Source organism: Rhinopithecus bieti, unplaced genomic scaffold, assembly GCF_001698545.2.
Source record: "Rhinopithecus bieti isolate Rb0 unplaced genomic scaffold, ASM169854v2 scaffold_5150, whole genome shotgun sequence".
NCBI lineage: Eukaryota > Metazoa > Chordata > Mammalia > Primates > Cercopithecidae > Rhinopithecus > Rhinopithecus bieti.
The window spans coordinates 266,157-287,834 of record NW_016804706.1 but is presented as its reverse complement, the minus strand read 5'-3'; the positions used below and the strand labels follow the sequence as shown (position 1 = coordinate 287,834).

Below are 21,678 nucleotides of genomic sequence, written 5' to 3'. Positions count from 1 at the left end.
ATTAGGTAATTTCTCATCCCTCACCTCTTCCCACCTCACCTTTCCAAGTCTCCAATGTCTATTATTCTGAATTCTGTGTTCATGTGTACACATTATTTAGCTCCCACTTATAAGTGAGAATATGTAATATTTGACTTTCTGTTTCTAAGATATTTCACTTAAAATAATAGCCTCCAACTCCATTCATGTTGTTGCAAAACACATGTTTTCATTTTTTTTTCATGGCTGAGTAGTATTCCATGGTGAATGTACACACAAAAACTACATTTTCTTTATCCAGTCATCTCTTAATAGACACTTAGATTGATTCCATATCTTTACTATTGTGAGTAGTGCTGTGATAAACATATGAGTGCAGGTATCTTTTTGATATAATAATTTCTTTTCCATTGACAAGATACTCAGTAGTGAGATTATTGGATTGAATGGTAGTTCTATTTTTAGTTATTTGAGAAATCTCCAATGTTTTCCATAAAGGTTGTACTAATTTTTACTTTCACCAACAGTGTATAAGCATTATCATTTCTCAGCATCTTCACCAAAATCTGTTGGTTTTTTACTTTTTTTGTTTGTTTGTTTTTGAGATGGAGTCTCGCTCTGTCACCCAGGCTGGAGTGCAGTGGCGCCATCTCAGCTCACTGCAAACTCTGCCTTTCTCCTGCCTCAGCCTCTCGAGTAGCTGGGACTACAGGCGTCGGCCACCATGCCCGGCTAATTTTTTGTATTTTTAGTAGAGACGGGGTTTCACCGTGTTAGCCAGGATGGTCTTGATCTCCTGACCTCGTGATCTGCCCGCCTCGGCCTCCCAAAGTGCTGGGATTACAGGCGTGAGCTGCTGCGCCCGGCGGTTTTTTACTTTTTAACAATAGCCATTCTGACTAGTTTAAGATGGTATCTCACTGTGGTTTTAATTTGTATTTTCCCGATGATTAGTAATTTAAGTCCTCAAATCCCACTACTTTCTCTTTACTTCCTCTTTCTTCCCACTCCCTCATTATTTGAAAAATAGAGTTGGGAATGCGGTGTTCTGAAAATCCAGGATGATGTTTCTTTTTTGTATGAAAATGCTTCTTATTTGGGAGAAATTTTAAACACTCCAAAGAATGTTTTGGTTATGGAGAGGAAATCAATTATATTTCCACACACTCTGTTTGTAGGCTCTATGACACTCCCTTTCCCCTCCACACATACGATCATTTAAATTATGAATTCACTTTGGGGATAGAAGGCAGACGTTTTTCACCTGGCCTCATTTGCAAACAACTTAGTACCCTAAGATGCCCATAATATTTATAATTCACTCTTTGCTTTCATTCCCATCTAGGCTGTTATTTTCAAATCACATCTCTGGACTGAAAGTAAATGATGCCTGAGGATATTTTAATGTGTTCTCTCTCTTCCCATATTGGGTGGGAGGGCTGGGATTTGCAAAGACTGGAGCCTTTGTGGTGCCTACAGATTGCCACCTGGGTATGCAGGCCTCTGACTGCTGCCCTCTTTATCCTCTCATGTTTAGAAGTCAATAGAACTTTCTTTCCTTCGATTTCCCTAACTTTCTCTTGTCCTCAGTCTGTATTACTGGAAATAGAATCTCTAGGATGACTGGAATAAGAGGAATGATAAAATGTTTCTTTTATGGAATGGATTGGAATAGGTACAGATTATAAATGGATTGGAATAGACACATGTCAGTTTGATAACAAAATCATGAAACTTATGTTTGTCCTTAATACCTTGTTCTCTATTATACTTCCTCCTGATTTCCACCAGCTGAAAGGCTGTCATCTAAAAGAAGGATTTTTTAAAAACGTATTAACTGGAGGATGAATGAGTGGAAACTACAGGAAGCCAAATCTTGGCTCATAAAAGGAACAAACTGCTAAGAGTCAATATGATCCAATGATAGTCTTGATTTCCAGGGGAGGTAGTGGTCATAAGCTATTTATTATTAGAGGTGTTCTTGCCTGATTTACATGCTCACTTCTCTCCTGGGCAGGAATGCTATAGAAAGACTCCAAGCCTCAGATTGAGTTTGGACCAGATAAAATAATCTAGAGTTAAAGATGGCCCACATAGGGAGTGCCAAATTCACTCACAAGGAAGTGCAGATGGGTGCAAAGGGCAAGAGAATAGCTTTAGAGACAGGAGTTGGAGGGCAATAACAGAACCTGTGGCATTTTGTAGTCTATGAAGAACAGAATTCTTCTCTGATCAATTCATATGGGTTTAGGTTAAGGAAGACATGGTGTTAAACATTAAATATTAATTGAGATTTTATCTTTTTGTAAGACTTTTGGGTACAGTAGCAGTTATAAAAATTTAAATCCTGTGCTAAATGAACTTTTAGTCTTTTGGGAAAGAGAAAGTGCATACCATAAGATAATTGATGATCAATTCAAGGCAGCATGTATTTGCACATCAGGTATCAGATGGGTGGGGCCATCCCTTCTTTCACTCTTGTTACCTTGGATCTAGCTTCTATAATACTATTTAAATTTAGCTTGAAACATACCACCTTATTGTTTAAAAGCCTTCAGATGTGCCTTGCTGCCTATAGAATGAAGCTCTAGTTCCTTCTTGTGACAAGCAAGGTCCCCAGACTCTGATCCTTTCTCTCCATATCTTCCCCCATTCTTCACCCCAATCCTAATGCTCCTTCAGAATCGAGGGGATTTTTTGAGCTAGCCTTGGCTACTTACCCCCTGCTACCTCTTTCTCCTCCTCACAGCCAATGTTGTTTCTTGCCTCAGTGTGTACTCATGGTTTTCCTTTTACCTGAAATGCCCTCACCTCCATTCTTTCCATTTTCCACTTCAATCACTGGGCAGTTCAGCATCATTTCCTCCCAGTACTATTTCTTTCAGGTTGAATTCATTAACGCTGTTTTGGTGTATTGCAATTTTCTGTTGATATGTCCATCTGCCACACAAGAGTGTAAGCTCCTTAAGAGTGTGAATCAGTTTTGTTTGGCCCACTATCCTCAGAAACAGATGTAATATCTTCTGAACACCAGATCCTCAGTACATGATTGGGAGAGAAATAAAGGGCTCCATTAGTCAAGGGGGATTCTTAGTAGAGATGAGTCTTAAGCTGGGTCTTTGAGGATTTGACATTAGCAATGAGCAGAGGTATGGAAAATGGGATTCCATTCAAAAGGCAGATTTGATCTTAGGCAAAACTACAAAACAGTATGCTGTGAAGGCTCCCAGCACCGTGGTCCCTGAGGCATCTGGTTTTTCACCTCTTAGGCAACTGATGTTCTAGACTGTGTTAAAGATAACTTACATTTTTGTGATAATAAATATAATGTATGTTTATTAATCTCATATTCTAGAAAGTAACTCTGTTAATATTATGTATTTATAATATTTATTTATATATCTGCTTTTTTTCCTCTACCGTTCTCAACTGTTTCTAATCATTCCCTGTATTCTCTCTCATTGTCTTCAGTTAATAAACACACATTGCTTTGAATAGCATATGAAAAACTTCCAGCAGGTGCAGCAGAGCCATTTTTAGATATTTAGAAGTGTCATGCTCAATTACAATTCTTTGCGTTTACATATACTTTCCTGCCAGGGTTGCCCTGCCTGGACTGGTTTCCTGTCGTTTGCCTGGCCAAAACTTAGCCTACTTGCTTCTATCTTCAGAAAGCCCTCAAAACTTAGCCTACTTGCTTCTATCTTCAGAAAGCCTTCCTTGACCTTGATCCCACACCTTCTGCCCCACAACCCTAGCCTGGGTTTGGTCCTTCTCTGCTCCCACAGCACCGACTTCCTTCTCTATTACCATTTACCACATTTTCACTACCAACTCCTGAATGACTTGATGAAACTACTATTTAAGGAAGGCAAAAAGTGAAGAATATGTAAGAATTATCCAAGGAACAGTTGGTAAGATATCACTGATTGGGAGATGGGGAATTAAAGAGGGGTTTGAGATAATAAGAAGAAAGAGATAGTGACCATGGGAACTAGACAGAATTCTCAAACCACTCACAGAGGAATTGGTTGAGATTGAGGAAAATAAAAGAGTTTGTGGTTGTGGGCCATGTCTCTGTATCACACATTTGGAGAATATTACACTGGTGCACAAGAAGAAGGCTGTGGCTGACTATATAGATAAGAATAATAGAGCTGATTACGTGATAGAGGTAGTAGATTGAATTAATGGGGTAAAGGTCTTTGAAAGACTAAAATTATGAATTTGGATAAACTCTTTTGAGCCTTAAAGAATATGCACAATTAAGGAAGGCAGGGAAGGTGAGAGTTGGGGAAGGAATGACAACTAAGAAGGGGGATAGTTGAATACTTGTGTGAGCGATTCTTGTTTTAGAGACTCATTTTTGTCTTTTTTGCTTTGTTTTGTTTTAGCTCTAATAACCTTAGGCTTGGTATAGAAGATACAGAGACATGCTAAAATTTCTCCCCCAATTATTGCCAAGCAGAAACTTGGATGATCGACATGGAAATTGTCCCCACAGGAAACGAAACTATTACTGAATTTGTCCTCCTTGGCTTCTATGACATCCGTGAGCTGCATTTCTTGTTCTTTATTGTATTCACTGCTGTCTATGTCTTCATCATCATAGGGAATATGCTGATTATTGTAGCAGTAGTTAGCTCCCAGAGGCTCCACAAACCCATGTATATTTTCCTGGTTAATCTGTCCTTCCTGGAGATTCTCTACACATCCGTAGTGATGCCAAAAATGCTGGAGGGCTTCTTGCAAGAAGCAACCATCTCTGTGGCTGGTTGCTTGCTCCAGTTCTTTATCTTTGGCTCTCTAGCCACAGCTGAATGCTTACTGTTAGCTGTCATGGCATATGATCGCTACCTGGCAATTTGCTACCCACTCCACTACCCACTCCTGATGGGGCCCAGACGGTGCATGGGGTTGGTGGTCACAACCTGGCTGTCTGGATTCATGGTAGATGGACTGGTTGTGGCCCTGGTGGCCCAGCTGAGGTTCTGTGGCCCCAACCACATTGACCAGTTTTACTGTGACTTTATGCCTTTAGTGGGCCTGGCTTGCTCGGATCCCAGAGTCGCTCAGGTGACAACTCTCATTCTGTCTGTGTTCTGCCTCACTGTTCCCTTTGGACTGATTCTGACATCTTATGCCAGAATTGTGGTGGCAGTGCTGAGAGTTCCTGCTGGGGCAAGCAGGAGAAAGGCTTTCTCCACATGCTCCTCCCACCTAGCTATAGTGACCACATTCTATGGAACGCTCATGATCTTATACGTTGCACCCTCTGCTGTCCACTCCCAGCACCTCTCCAAGGTCTTCTCTCTGCTCTACACTGTGGTCACCCCTCTCTTCAATCCTGTGATCTATACCCTGAGGAACAAGGCGGTATATCAGGCACTTCGGAAGATTCTCTGTATCAAACAAACACTTAATTGAAGGAGAGTAATGAAGAAGATTTTATTTAGGACTTCAGACACCTCCATTGGGAATTCTTCCAGGATGAGCTGGAGAGGAGTAACTTTGTCTTATTCGATCATTCTCTTTGAACTCTTCTGTAGTTATACCAAAAATGAAAATGATAGGGCAACAATTTTTTTAAACTTTTATTTTAAGTTCAGGGGTACATGTGCAGGTTTTTTACATAGGTAAACTTGTGTTATGGGGTTTGTTGTACAGATTATTTCATCACCCAGGTGTTAGGCCTAGTACTCATTAGTCTCCTGATTTTCTCCCTCCTCCCACCCTTCACCCTCAAGTAGGACCCGGTGTGTGTTGTTGCCCTCTGTGCATCTATATGTTTTCATAATTTAGCTCCCACTTATGAGTGAGGACATACGGTATTTGATTGTCTGTTCCTGTGTTAGTTTGCTAAGGATAGTAGCCTCCAATTCCATCCGTGTCCCTACAAAGGACATTGTCTATTTTTTATGGCTGCATAGCATTCCATGGTGTATATGGACCATATCTTCTTTATCCAGTCTATCATTGATGGGTGTTTAGGTTGATTCCATGTCATTGCTGTTGTGAATAGTGCTGCAATGAACATACACGTGCATGTGTCTTTATAATAGAATAATTTATATTCCTTTGGGTGTATACCAAGTAATGGGATTGCTGGGTGGAATGGTATTTCTGTTTTTGGTCTTTGAGGAACTGCCACACTGTCTTCCACAATGTCTAAACCAATTTACACTCCCACCAACAGTGTATAAGCATTCCTTTTTCTGCACAACCTTGCCAACATCTGTTATTTTTTGACTTTGTAGTAATAGGCATTCTAACTGGTGTGAGATTCTATCTCATTATGGTTTTGATTTGCATTTCTCTAATGACCAGTGATGTTGAGCTTTCTTTCATATGCTGTTGGTTACCTGTATATCTTCTTTTGAAAAGTGTTGTTCATGTCCTTAGGCAACAATTTTTAAGTGCTAGTTTAAAAAATTATTTAAACTTTGATTAGTTCTTTATTAAATATACCATAAATATTTAAAAATAGATATACAAAACAGCAATACCAAAATAAATCTAGAAATATTGTTTTTTATATTAGTGTTGTATGACATTTTAAAATTTATTTCTATGTGCATTTATATTTATACATACAAGTTGGATCATGGAGTTTGTAATCTGGTTTTTCACTGAACACTGTGTCACGAACAACTTTTTCTATTAACAAGCATCTATTTCTTTATTCTTCTGGGCTTAATTGTGTGGCTGAACATGATTTGTTATTCTATTTTGGGAATTTTTAATTGTATTCTGTTCTTTTACTGTACATTGTTTATATCTGGATTTTCCTGTAATAAGCTTTTAGCACTTAAATTGCAAGATTTAAGGATATGTGTTTTTAAAAATCTGAAGCTGAATTCCTTTTACTGTTAAACTTCTTTTCCGGTAGAACATTTCAAACATACACAAAAGAGAAGAGCATAGTGAACCCCCACGTGCCCCATGTAGCCATCACTCAGCTTCAACATCAACATTTTGCTAATCTTATTTTAATTAGCTACAGTTCCTTGTTTGTTTGTTTTCATGGAAAATTTTAGGGCAAATTCCAGATGTTGTGTAAGTATTATGTTGTGTAAGTTGTGTTTGTACATACTCCACATGTAAGTATTTAGTATGATCTGTGATTGATAAAGACATTTTAAAAAACCAGGCCCACCATATCATTATGATACTTAGCACAATCGTCGGTATTTCCTTTATATCATCTAATACACAAGCCATGTACAAATTTCTCCATTGATCTTTAAGTAATTTCTTAAAATTAGGATCTAAACAAGGTTCACACAATGCATTTTGTTATTGTCTTTCCAGTCCCTTTATAACATAGCAGACCCCACTTTTTTGTCATGCCATTGACTTGAGTTGCTATGTTATTTTTATTGAATCATATCCTGAGACACATGATATTTGGTTGTCCCACTCTTAGAGATGCTATTTATATTATTGACCAGTGAGTTGAAGTGGTATCAGCCAGATCTATCTGTTACTCAGTTTCTAATTAACATTTTCCCGAATATTTTAATCATCAATTGAGGAAAGGTGATGATTAATGCCTAGAGTGATTTAGTTCTTTGAATGTATTTCCCTTTAATGTTTTGAATCTATTTAATCCTTTGAATGTATTTCCCTTTAATGTTTTGAATCTATTTGTAAACAATTCTTGTACAATCTTTGCACATTCTTACACTTAGGTGATATCAGATTCAATTATTATTGATTTCTTTTTTCTTGAATATTGATAATATTTTGTCATGCTTTTGTATGATTAGTGTATTTCATTGAATTCAAGTTATTGTAGACATTCTGGGTATTTTCTTCAGAAGAATGTTGGCTTTTTTTGTAGCAGGTGCTAAAAGGAGAATCATTTGAATTTGGGTAGGCTTGGTTTTATGCTCTGATGGTATTGATCTGTGGAAAGTTCAAGGTGTTTTGCAAGTCTATATAACTTGAGAGGACTCAATCTCCACTTTCTCTCTTCCTTATGGACATTGCCAGGGCTTGGTTTAGGTTGTTAAGCCAGATTTAAAGTAAGTTTTACTTACATTTGTGATCCTTACTCTTAAAGCTTGGTCTTTGGGTCTCCACTGGGTGGCAGTGGTGTTTATGAGGTGGTAATGAGATTTCTGCACTTGAGTAGGGCAGAGAGCACACTGTCCTGGAGCTGCTCTTCTTTAAGCTTGATGCACCTCTGGTATTTGCTTCATTTCAATCCTGTAACAGCTTCTCTCTGGTAAGTCTCAAATAGTGTTGTCCTTCACATGTACAGTCTAGTACCTGTCATAGCTCACAGATCCCTCCATTAATATATTTCTGAGGTCCCCTCTGCACAATTCTGGCCTCTCTGATACCCTATCCTGCAGCTTCTAGTGGCTTCAGCTGCCCTAAATTTACTTTGATTTTTATTTTGTTAGATCAGTGAGATTGCTGTGGTCTTCTTCTTGGGCCACAGCAAGGACATTTTCCCAGGGAGAGAGCTGAGTGATTATGCGGCTCACCTGCGAGCTGTATTAACTGCTATTCGCTGCCTGAAAGCAATTTCTTCACATACTTTGTCCTGTCTTACAGTTAATTATGCTGGTGGGACTAGTCTAGACTAGTTATGCTATCATGGCCAGAAGTAGAAGCACACCCATAATGTTTTGAAAAATGGTTTTATTTTGGCAAATACCTTATTAAACTATTGAAATAAACTGTGCATTTGAATGTAAAATCTTCACTGATGAAGACTGACCATCTTCTTTTGCACTTCTCACAATGCCTTATTTATGACAAGTGCTCAGTATATACTTACAGCATTGGGCTAAATTATATTGAATGATGATGAAGAAAATGATAAGGCGGGGAGAACTGTGGTAGTGGTGGATAGGTAAAAGAAGTGCCTAATGATAGTTATTATCAAGTCCTTGTTCCAAAATCCCAAGTCACAACTGTGAATTGTTAAAAATACCCAACCTAATGAAGAAAGATTCTAGCCAAGGTGTGCAGGTCATATTTTCGTTTTTATTCAGGAGAAATAATTCTGCCCATTTTATCTTACTTCGGTGGTATTATAAACTATTAATATGAGTTAAAATGTGTATTTTTTTAGACTACAAACTCCAGGAAAGGAGTTCTTGCACTCCTTACAAATCAGTTCTTATGGGAGAATATTTTATTTTTATCTGAATATTCTCACTTATTTCTAGGCTGGCTAAGTTTGGATTTTGGTTTCTGACCTCAGAAATCTTATATTTTCCAGTGAAGCACAGAATGAATTGCATATTACATTTTAACTTCCTACTGGTGCCCTGGATTACAGCTACCCTTACTGGTTTCCTGACTCATTGAATTTTTATCTCTGTTACTCACCTCCACAACACTCAGAGGTTGGCTTCCCTTTGATATATTGTTGTTCAGTGACATTCCGTGTCCAGCCAAAGAGTGGCCATTCAGAGGAAAAAGTTTATTTGTATCACTACTTCCTGAGGAACAGAAGAAACCGTTTCTAAGGCTAGAGGAGATACATCAACTCAGATTATCCAGTCAGTAATCATTCATTCGAAAATAATTTCTGGACACATGTTATGACAAGTCATTAGATTAGAATTAGAAAGAAAACAATAACTTCTAGATGATCCCCCCAAGAAGTCTGGGCTAAGCACAGGTTGTATAGAGAGGCTGAACAGAGAATCCAGTCTGAGAATCTCAGGGGCACTCTTCCTAAATTAGATCTGTATTTAATCTATTCATTGAGTTGTTCTCCTGAATAGAATTAATTATCAGGTGTTTGTTTAATCAGACCCTGTAATTCATGGTGTACAATAACATGAACGATAGGGGGTGGTACAAATAGACACAATACATAGTCTCTGGTTGATGTAATACATGACATATGTAGAAAGACAAGCTGAACATAACATACTGTCTGAACTAGTTATGTACATTCTCTTCATAATGCAATTCAACAAGTCCTTTCTCTGCACTGTACTTTGACAGTCTGTCTGAAAAAGGAATTCTTTCATTGAGTGATGCATTGGCCAGTTGATATTTTTTTCAGAATCAAATTAATAAACATACATAGGAAATATAGTTTTGTTTTATTACAAAACAAGAAGTACTTTTTTTTTTTTTTAAACAATTCTTTTACCTAGCTTTCAATTCTCAACCATAGAGTCAGGAACTCCGCACAAACTATCAAGCATAGCACAAGCACACAAATATATAAAACATTCTGAAAAGTGACAGAGTAACAGGGAGGAAACTGCACAGAACCAGTTTCCTTTCTCCTACAAATGGTGATGATACAGGCAACATTAATGGGGCTGGAATTGAAGATATCATATTCAATATTCAGACGGCAACAAAGATGACATTGGCTGTAGTAAGAGTGATGGTGAGCATCTTCATTGTTAAAACCACTGATTAAAACGCTAATGATGGAGGGGTCGTGCAAGATGACCGAATAGGAACAGCTCCAGCCTCCAGCTCCCAGCGTGAGCGACACAGAAGACAGGTGATTTCTGCATTTTCAATTGAGGTACCGGGTTCATCTCACTGGGGCGTGTCAGACAGTTGGTGCTGGTCAGTGGGTGCAGCCCGACCAGCGAGAGTTGAAGCAGGGCGAGGCATCATGTCACCTGGGAAGCACAAGGGGGAAGGGAATTCCTTTTCCTAGCCAAAGGAAATTGAGACACGCAACACCTGGAAAATTGGGTAACTCCCACCCTAATACTGTGCTTTACCAGGGGTCTTAGGAAACGGCACACCAGGAGATTATATCCCACACCTGGCCCAGAGGGTCCCATGCCCACAGAGCCTCCCTCATTGCCAGCACAGTAGTCTGAGATCTAACTGCAAGGCGGCAGTAAGGCTGGGGGAGGGGCACTTGCCATCGCTGAGGCTTAAGTAGGTAAACAAAACCTCGAATTGGGTGAAGCCCACCACAGCTCAAAGAGACCTGCCTGCCTCTGTAGACTCCACCTCTGGGAACAGGGCATAGCTAAACAAAAAGCAGCAGAAACCTCGGCAGAGGTAAATGTCCCAGTCTGACAGCTTTGAAGAGAGCAGTGGGTCTCCCAGCACAGAGGCTGAGATCTGAGAACAGACAGACTGCCTGCTCAAGTGGGTCCCTGACCGCTGAGTAGCCTAACTGGGAGACATCCCCCACTAGGTGCAGACCGACACCTCACACCTCACACGGCTGGCTACACCCCTGAGACGAGCAAGAATCAGACAGCAACACTCGCTGTTCAGCAATATTCTATCTTCTGCAGCCTCCGCTGCTGATACCCAGGCAAACAGGGTCTGAAGTGGACCTCAAGCAAACTCCAACAGACCTGCAGCTGAGGGTCCTGACTGTTAGAAGGAAAACTAACAAACAGAAAGGACACCTACACCAAAACCCCATCAGTACGTCACCATCATCAAAGCCCAAAGGCACATAAAACCACAAAGATGGGGAAAAAGCAGTGCAGAAAAGCTGGACATTCAAACAATCAGAGTGTATCTCCACCTCCAAAGGAACTCAGCTCATCGCCAACAGTGGAACAAAGCTGGACAGAGAATGGCTTTGACAAGTTGAGAGAAGAAGGCTTTAGTCGATCAAACTTCTCAGAGCTAGAGGAGGAACTATGTAACCAGCGCAAGGAAACTAAAAACCTTGAAAAAAGACTTGACGAATGGCTAACTAGAATAACCAATGTAGAGAAGTCCTTAAAAGAACCGATAGCGATGAAAACCATAACACGAGAACTACATGACAAATGCACAAGCTTCAGTAACCGACTCGATCAACTGGAAGAAAGAGTATCAGCGATTGAAGATCAAATGAATGAAATAAAGCAAGAAGAGAAGTGTAGAGAAAAAACAGTAAAAAGAAATTAACAAAGCCTCCAAGAAATATGGGATTATGTGAAAAGACCAAATCTACGTCTGATTGGTGTGCCTGAAAGTGACAGGGAAAATGGAACCAAGTTGGAAAACACTCTGTAGGATATCATCCAGGAGAACTTCCCCAACCTAGTAAGGCAGGCCAACATTCAAATTCAGGAAATACAGAGAATGCCACAAAGATACTCCTAGAGAAGAGCAACTCCAAGACACATAATTGTCAGATTCACCAAAATTGAAATGAAGGAAAAACTGTTAAGGGCAGCCAGAGAGAAAAGTGGGGTTACCCACAAAGGGAAGCCCATCAGACTAAGAGCGGATCTCTCGGCAGAAACTCTCCAAGCCAGAAGAGAGTGAGGGCCAATACTCAACATTCTTAAAGAAAAGAATTTGCAACCCAGAATTTCATATCCAGCCAAACTAAGTTTCATAAGTGAAGGAGAAATAAAATCCTTTACAGACAAGCAAATGCTTAGAGATTTTGTCACCACCAGGCCTGCCCTACAAGAGATCCTGAAGGAAGCACTAAACATTGAAAGGAACAACAGGTACCAGCCATTGCAAAAACATGTCAAAATGTAAAGTCCATGGATGCTAGGAAGAAACTGGATCAACTAATGAGCAAAATAACCAGCTAATATCATAATGACAGGATCAAGTTCACACATAACAATATTAATCTTAAATGTAAATGGACTAAATGGTCCAATTAAAAGACACAGACTGGCAAATTGGATAAAGAGTCAAGACCCATCAGTCTGCTGTATTCAGGAGACCCATCTCACATGCAGAGACATACATAGGCTCAAAATAAGGGGATGGAGGAAGATCTACCAAGCAAATGGAGAACAAAAAAAAGGAGGGGTTGCAATCCTAGTCTCTGATAAAACAGACTTTAAACCTTCAAAGATCAAAAGAGACAAAGAAGACCATTACATAATGGTAAAGGGATCAATTCATCAGGAAGAGCTAACTATCCTAAATATATATGCACACAATACAGGAGCACCCAGATTCGTAAAGGAAGTTCTTAAAGACCTAGTTACGCCAATTAACACATCCATCACCCACATAGTTACAACTTTTTGTATGTGTGTGGTGAGAACATTTATGATCTTCTAGTTTAGAAAATTTCAAGTATATAATACGGTACTATTAACTATAATCAGCATGTTATATGCACATTATATAGGTCATATTTTTTAATCCACTTCTCTGTTTTGATGGACCTTTAGGCTAATTCCATATCTTGGCTATAGAGAATCATGCTGCAATGAACACAAGAGTGCAGATATGTCTTTGAAATACTAATTTTTAAAATTTTTCAATAGGTTATTGGGGTACAGGTAGTATTTGGTTACATGAGTAAGTTCTTTAATGGTGATTTGTGAGATTTTGGTGCACTCATCACCCAAGCAGTATACACTGTGCTGTATTGTACCTGTAGTCTTTTATCCTTCACCCCTTTCCCACTCTACACCCCAAGTCCCCTAAGTCCACTGTATCATTCTTACATCTTTGCATCCTTATAGGTTAGCTCCCACATATTAGTGAGAACACATAATGTTTGGTTTTGAAATACTGATTTTATTTCCTTTAGATGTATACCCAGAAGTGGGATTACTGAATCAGATGGTATTTCTACCTTTATGTTTTTTGAGGAACCTCCATATGTTCCCCACAATGGCTGTAGAAATGTAAATTCCCAAAAACAATGTACAAATGTTCTCTTTTTATATCCTCATTAATACTTGTTATCTTTTGTCTTTTTGATAAAAACCTTTCTAATAGATGTGAAGTGATTATTTTGTGGTTGTAGTTTGTATTTCCTTTGATTTAATGATGTTGAACATTAATAAATATACTTTTTGGCCATTTGTGTGGAAATATCTATTTCACTGAAAAAATGTCTATTTAGATTGTTTCCTCATTTTTAAACTGGGCTATTTGTTTTCTTGCTATTGAGGTTTTAAAAAAAATGTATATTTTGGATATTAACTCTTTATGAAATATTGTTTTCCCATTTCATAGATTGTCTCTTCATTCTGTTGATGTTTTCTTTTGTTAAATAGAAACTATTTAGTTTGGTACAATCCTATTTATTTTTGACTTTGTTACTTGTGCTTTAGGTATGATATTTTGAAAATATCATTGCCCAGACCACCATTGAGCAGTTTTTCCCTGTTTTCTTCTAGTAGGTTTACAGTTTCAGGTCTTACCTTTCAGTTTTTAATCCAATTAAGTTGATTTTTGTATATCGTTTGAGAAAATGGTTTAATTTCATTCTTCTTTAGTTGGATATTAAGTTTTTCCAACACAATTTATTGGAGAGACTATTCTTTTCCCATTGTATGTTCTTGGAACCTTTGCCAAAGACCAACTGACCATAAATACATAGGTTTATTTCTGGGCTTTCTATTCTGTTCCATTGTTCTACGTATCTGTTTTTATGCTAGTATCATACTGTTTTGATTACTATAGATTTGTAATATATTTTGATTTCAGGTAGTCGTGCCTCTAGCTTTGTTCTTTTTGCTCAAGATAGCCTCTAGCTTTGTTCTTTTTGTTCAAGATAGCCTTGGCTATTTGGAGTCTTTTGTGGTTCCATATGAATTTTAGTACTTTTGCTATTTCTGTAAAAAATTCCATTAGAATATTGATAGGGATTGCAAAGAATCTGTAGTTTGCTTAGGGAAGTATAAGCATTTTGGCAATATGAATTCTTCCAATCCATGAATAAGGAATATCTTTTCATTTATTTGTATCTTCTTCAATTTCTGTCATCCATGCCTTATAGTTTTCAAGGTACAGATCTTTCACCTTCTTGGTTAGATTTATTCCTAAGTATTTTGTTTACCTTTGACATTATTATAAATATGCTTGTTTTCTTGATTTCCTATTCAGATAGATCATTGTTGTAAAAATGCAACTGGCTTTTGTATATTAATTTTGTATCCTGTGAACTTAACTAAATTTATTAGTTCTCACAGTTTTTGGTGTAGTCTTTAGGATTTTCTAGATGTAAGATCATCTCATCTGCAAACAGACAATTTTACTTCTTCCTTTTTAATTTGGAAGCCTTTTATTTCTTTCTCTTGTGTAATTGCTATATCTAGGAATGTCAGAATTATATTGAAGAGAAATTGTAAAAGTGGGCCTCCTTGACTTGTTCCTGGTCTTGGAAAAAGAGCTTTTAGTTTTCCAACATTGATAATGAGAATAGCATTGGACTTGATATGCATTACCTTTATTATATTAAGCTACGTTTCTTCTATACCTAATTTGTTGGAAGTTTCTTTTAGTTATGAAAGAATATTGAATTGTATCAAATGCTTTTTCTGCACCTATTATCATATGGTTTTTATCCCTCAGTATGTTAATGTGGCATATCATAAATATTAATTTGTGTATATTAACCATTCTTGCATCCTAAGGATGAATCCCACTTAGTCATGGTGCATGATCATTTTAATGTGCTGTTGAATTCATTTTGCTGGTTTTTATTGAGGATTTTTACATCTATGTTCATGAGGGATATTGGCCTGTAACTTTATTTCCTTATAGTTGCCTTATCTGGCTTTGGTATCAGGGTAATGCTGACATCATAAAGCGAATTTGAAAGTATTTCTTCCTTTTCATATTTTTGAGCAAGTTTGAGAAGATTGGCATTAATTATCCTTTAAATGTTTGGTAGTATACATCAATAAAGCCATCAGATCCTGGGCTTTTTTGAATAGGAGACATTTTATTATTGGTCAATCTCAGCCCCAGGCTGGCAGCTTTTGCCATGGTCTACTGGAACATGAAAAAGTCTGTCTGAGGCTTCCCTGTTGAAGAAGCATATGACAGTCACAATGAGCAATTAAGGAAGGAGAAAAAGAAATAAAGAGAGAGAGACTTACTCAGCTCTCAGCTATTCCATGACCAGAGTTGAAGTCATTCCAGCAAAGGTCAGAGACATTATGGATCAGAGTCAACCATTCTCTGCTGTGTTTTTCCAAATTTCTTACCCAATGAAGCATGTAACTTAATTGTTTTAAGGGATTGAATTTTGGGGTCCTAGTGTGTTATGCACCAACAGTTAACCAGAACCCCATGTGCTCTTCTATAGTTCACATACTCTGTGAAGTTTTAATTATGTGACAAATTCTCACCACCAGAAATGAGAGAAAAAACATATTGTATAAAATATGCATCGAATATATTACTGATAGTGTGGGACAATTGAGATTAGGAGTTGCCATCTCCACACACACATTGTTGTTTTGTTTTGTTATAAACTAAACTGGAATTGAGGGACCAAAGAAGGTGGAGTTAGAAGACAAAAGACTCATGGAGAGAAGTCAGAATAAAATCGTTTAGATTTACAAAAGTGAATGCAGAGTCCTTGAAGGGTCAGTGCACGAGCTTAAAATGCCTTTTCATAGTATTTTCTGTCTATTCTTTAAATATTTATAAATTGTAGAATCCACCATTTCTTTAGAGACAGAAGTCATTTATAGGAACTTAAAAAGTGAGGAACATAGTAGTTCATGTCTAGAAATTCTTCAATAATTATGACTTCTATGCCTTTCCTTAGTAAGAGTTTGGTGACAAGTAAGAAAAAGAAAATAAAATTTTGATAAAGTCATCATCTTCCACAATTAAAAGCTGAGGAAACAATAACTTTCTAATGAGATTGAAAGAGTCTTAAGAGCTTTGTTAAATTATCTCTGATTTTTAATATTTTAAGTAATCATTGAGGGTTTGGACAGTTGACTTCTAAAAGATATCTGGAGACAGAGGTGCCAAAACTATTTAGATGAACTGTCAGAGTTGTTGTTGTTGTTGTTATTTAGTGATTACAATGTCATTTGCTTTAATTACTTATTTGTCTCTTTCTTTAAAGAATAAGAAATCAAAGCACTCCACTTAAAAATTCTCCTTAACTCATATGTCAGTTAGCATATACTTTTCCAGTTGAGTAACCATGGCCCTAAAATAAAATCCTCAAAATATCAAAGCATAGTAATTTTATTTATAATATTATAATGCATTAACCTAGTAGGACCAGATAGATAAATAGACCCAAGTATTATCCATCTATTTAATACATGGGAAACACAGGCATATTTCTATACCCAATTTCATTATAAGAACATATAAAAAACCTAACATCAATTTTATCAACTGATATCTTCAAAACTTAGTCAGCAGTAGAGTTCCATGGCTAGCATCCCATTCATTCAAATGTCCCTTATATAACCTAGGAAAACATTGTTAAATACAATTACAGTATATTTTTCCATATATTTTTGTTTTATCCAGTTCCCTCTGTTGTACATTTCTAAATAATTTAAGAAAGAGTATAATTACAGACTCAACTTTTTAATTGTTTATTTATGCTTCAGAAGAGTTCTTCAAGATTTCTTTAGGTCAAAGCTACCTTTTGATTGCTCTATTAAAGGCCCCCTTCACTTCCTTGTTCCTCAAAGTGTAGATCAGTGGGTTTAGTACAGGAGTGACCACAGTGTACATGATGGCAATGATCCGGTCCTAGTCCATGGAGGTCCCTGAGGCAGGATGAATGTAGGTGAAGAGAACAGTTGCATAGAAAAGAATAACTACCATGAAGTGGGAGGCACAAGTGGACAGTGCTTTGTGGAGCATGCCAAAAGAATGAGTCTTGAAGAAGAGATGAGTGATAATGTAGAAATAAGAGAGAAATGTGAGAAAGAAAGAGCCCATTGCGATTGTCCCTGTGACAGTACTGAGCAGCCACTGATTAAGCTCAGTGTTCCCACAGGCCAGCTTTAGCAACGGCTTCACATCACAGAAGAAGTGATGGATACAGTTGGAACCACAGAAGTTCAAGCGAGAAGTCATTACGGAGTGCAGCAGGGCATGGAAGAAACCAATGGTCCAGATTGTGATGGCCATCTGGGTACAGAGCTGAGGGTTCATGACGACAGTGTAGCAAAGTGGCTTGCAGATAGCCACAAAGCGGTCAAATACCATCACAGCCAACAGCATGGCCTCTGTGCCGCCCAGGAAGTGGAAGAAATGGAGCTGGCTTATGCATCCCAAGAAAGAAATTGCTTTGTGTGTAGAGAGGAAGTTCTGCAGCATCTTTGGCAGTGTCACCGTAGAGTAGCAGATATCCAGGCAGGACAGGTTTCCCAGGAAGAAATACATAGGGGAATGGAGTCTAGGATCAGAGATGACAATCATTAGAATGGCTCCATTCCCAGCCACACTGATGAAGTAGATGGTGAGGAAAACTACGAAGAGAAAAGGCTGCAGTTCTTGAATGTCTGTCACTCCCAAGAGGAGAAATTTGGTGACTGAGTTTGTATTCAGCATCACTTCAAAAAAAAAACAAAATAATGTATGGAACACTAATCGCAATCAGAATCCTTCCAGCTCAGAATTTTCTCACCAAGCCAAGAATATTTGCAGGAAGAGCATTGTTGTTTTGCATGATTCAACCTCACAAGTTTTACATTTTGGTTTTAGATGGCTAAATATTAAATATATATATATATATATATCTGTTATGATCTCTGACACAACTATTTTTTATTATGTTTTTCATTACTATATTTCTTTCTCCCAGGTATCAGAAAACATTGCTAGCCTGCTAGCCTACAATCTTCTCTGGCTGTGAATATTTTCATTATATTTTTTTTTTTTTTTTTTTTTTTTTTTTTTTTTTTTTTTTTTTTTTTTTTTTTTTTTTTTTTTTTTTTTGAGATGGAGTCTTATTGTTTCTCCCAGGCTGGAGTACAGTGGTGTGATCTTGGCTCACTGCAACCTCCGCCTCCCGGGTTCAAGAGGTTCTCTCTCCTCAGCCTCCCAAGTAACTGAGATTACAGGAGTCCACCACCTCACCTGGCTAATTTTTGTATTTTTAATAGAGATGAGGTTTCACCGTGTATGCCAGGCTGGTCTTGAACTCCTGACCTCAAGTTATCTGCCTGCCTCGGTCTCCCAACATGCTGGGATTACGGGCATTAGCCACCTCTCTGGGCCCATGAATATCTTCATTCGGTTACAGCTTTCTTTTCGTCTTTCCAAGTAGCTCTCACAGGGGGCAATTTTTAAGCATACCACATAGCTATCTCTTGGTCTAGTAAGAAACCACCAGTAGGATGTTAACTTAAATAAAAAGACAGGTTTCAATGCATCAAAACCACAATTTTTTTTTTTTTAATCTTGAAAGAGTAGTAGTAATTGCATTTCCTCATTTTAGAATGTAAATGAATTAGAGATATTCTCTTACTGATCTCTTCCTGACCCACATCCCTGAAATGTCGTAGTGACCTACTGGGGTAAGAAACATGACCACATTAATCACATATTAGCCTGAATATTTAAAATTTCATCACTATTATATCTGATGATGAGCTCAGTTTCTTCCTATAATCTGACCCTTTATATTTTTTTTGAAATAGAATCCCAAATTACTTTTTTCATTGCAAATGTTATTGTGCTTTTATTTACCTGTTGATCTTAGACTCTTCCTTTCCTAGGAAATCTATGAATCCCTAGATAAGAACAGTTTTTCCTCTGATAGATTCAGTAGTTTCTTTTTTCACCAGTACTAACCTCTCCTCTAAATATATATTCAGCCTTCTTGAAATTATCTTCTCTTGTGATATATTTTCTTAAGTTCTGCTTTTATTTGCCTGAAATAAACTCACTCATCAGATATTAAGGAATATTCTATCCCAATGAAATTCACCTTCTTTTCTTCTAGATCCATTACATTTTCTAGAGATTTTTTTTCTCCATAATTTGTAAAGTACTGGCATTATCTTCACTAAGTTTACTAATAAAAGGAGACATAATTTTGTGAGGTAGCTTCTTCTTTGTTCTTTTCATTAGGCTGTAATGGATTAGCTTTTGTATATTGGGAGGGAAGAAGTAGGATGTGTGGGGAACTTACAGAAGTGAGAGGCACTGAGAGAGCAGGTAGAACTGTAAAGAAATTGAAGAGATGCTGACATTGGAGTGCTTCCTGTAAAAGGAGTATCATTCAGGGTTTTAGAAACCACTGAGGAGAGAAGAATATAATTTGATGTGACTACAGTAAAAAAAATATTGAACAAGGGAACACTTCTAGAGAGCCATGGGTTTTTTGGCTTCTTAGCTGGGAAGAAATTTTGAAAAACAATCTAACTTTTACTATACCTACATGAAGGACTGCCTTCAAATAATTCATTTAACTTTCTTGAATGACCATGTGTATTTTGTGTATTTAAAAAATTACCACTCCTGTTTAAAATACAAATTATATTTCAAATATAATTTTTGGTTCTTGGACCCCGAAAACAAAATTGTCCCAAAAATCCCTATGGTAAAACATATATTCCTAGCTTCTAAGAAAATTAGCAGTCAGAGTGGTGTGTAGTAAATCGTTCACTTCACTGAAATTTCACCACTTAGAAATTACATGTTTGCTTTGGATAATGTCTAGAGAACTAGATATGTCGAATTGAGAATAAGATATGGCAGTAAAAATGTGGTAAGTCAAGGGTCTTCATATTTCTCCTCACAATGAGGAGTTCACCATTAGATAGAAAATGAGATCTAGATACCGGGTGTTTAATACTAGCAAGTAGCTAGGTCAATCTTAACATATTGAGATTATGTGCAACTTCGCAGCCTGTCTCTGTTCATTCTCCTACCTGATTGATTGTTCTGATTCACAGTTAAGGAAGCTATTCGTGTTTATATTCCCAGTGATTATAAAAGTTAAAACGTATTTGAAGCAATAGTTCATGTTGGGATTGCAGCACAAACTCATCTTTAAAAACCTCTTTCTCTTTTTCTGAAAATCAACCTGCCTTTTAATGAGCCACAGGTCTCTAGACATAGAAATCCAAAGGGAGGGTGTCCCCTGGTGTTGAGAAAGATTGTAAGAATTAGCAGGATGTCTTTCCACACCTATAATATGAATCAGCGGCCTTGGGGAATTCCTGTGTGAAGTTCCATTTTTTTTTTTTAATTTTTTTTTATTTCTTTTTTTTCCTTGCTATGTTTGTTCCTTAGTTTTAGAACTATGGCCAACACAGATCTCAATGGCTTAATATATTTTCTTAATCAACTTTCCTTTCATTTCCTAAGACAGAGGTATGGATTTACTTTCCCATTTTGGGGACTTTCCTGAAAGGACACCCTGGTATCCTCTCAGGAAACCTGTTTTGGTTACTGTTGCCCTGAAGTATAGTTCGAAGAAGGGTAACATGATGCCTCCAAATTTGTTCTTTTTGTTTAAAATTGCTTGGCTATTCCGGTTCTTTTTTGGTTTCACATGAATTTTAAAGCCTTTTTCTAGTTCTGCGAAGAATGTCATTGGTAGTTTGATAGAAATAGCCTTGAATCTGTAAATTGCTTTGGGCAGTATGGCCATTTAAACAATATTGATTCTAACTATCCATGAACAAGAAATTTGTTTCCATTTGTTTGTGTTATCTCTGATTTCTCTGAGCAGTGTTTTGTAGTTCTTATTGTAGAGGCTTTTCACCTGACTTGTTAGCTGCATTCCTAGATATTATATTCTTTCATTGGCAATTGTGAACGGGATTGTGTTCCTGATTTGTCTCTCAGCTTGACTGTTGTTGCTGTATAGGAATGCTAGTGACTTTTGCACTTGATTTTTTATCTGGAAACTTTGCTGAAATAGTGTATCAGCTGAAGGCACTTTTTGGCCAAGACCATGGGGTTTTCTAGATATAGAATCATGTCATCTGCAAACAGGAATAGTTTTACTTACTCTCTTCCTATAATGCCCATTATTTCTTTCTCTTGCCTAATTGCTCTGGCCAGGACTTCCAATACTATGTTGAA

The 21,678-nt window shown here is 37.4% G+C and overlaps 2 protein-coding genes across 2 annotated transcripts; one reads left to right on the top strand and one right to left on the bottom strand.

The window, feature by feature from the left end:
* The first annotated feature begins 3,654 nt into the window (after positions 1-3,654).
* On the top strand, positions 3,655-5,446 carry OR11A1 (olfactory receptor family 11 subfamily A member 1). The gene is made up of 2 exons (XM_017870209.1): positions 3,655-3,893; positions 4,374-5,446. Exon 2 carries the CDS (start codon positions 4,456-4,458, stop codon positions 5,404-5,406), a length of 951 nt encoding a protein of 316 aa, XP_017725698.1. The 5' UTR covers positions 3,655-3,893; positions 4,374-4,455; the 3' UTR covers positions 5,407-5,446.
* An 11,936-nt stretch (positions 5,447-17,382) lies between these two features.
* Positions 17,383-18,189, bottom strand: OR12D2 (olfactory receptor family 12 subfamily D member 2). The gene has a single exon (XM_017870213.1). It carries the CDS (start codon positions 18,187-18,189, stop codon positions 17,383-17,385), a length of 807 nt encoding a protein of 268 aa, XP_017725702.1.
* Between the last annotated feature and the right edge of the window lie 3,489 nt (positions 18,190-21,678).

What these genes read in the sequence shown, in the direction of transcription:
- OR12D2 (XM_017870213.1), bottom strand. Translation starts at nt 18,189, where the DNA reads ATGCTGAATACAAACTCAGTCACCAAATTTCTCCTCTTGGGAGTGACA.
- OR11A1 (XM_017870209.1), top strand. Translation starts at nt 4,456, where the DNA reads ATGATCGACATGGAAATTGTCCCCACAGGAAACGAAACTATTACTGAA.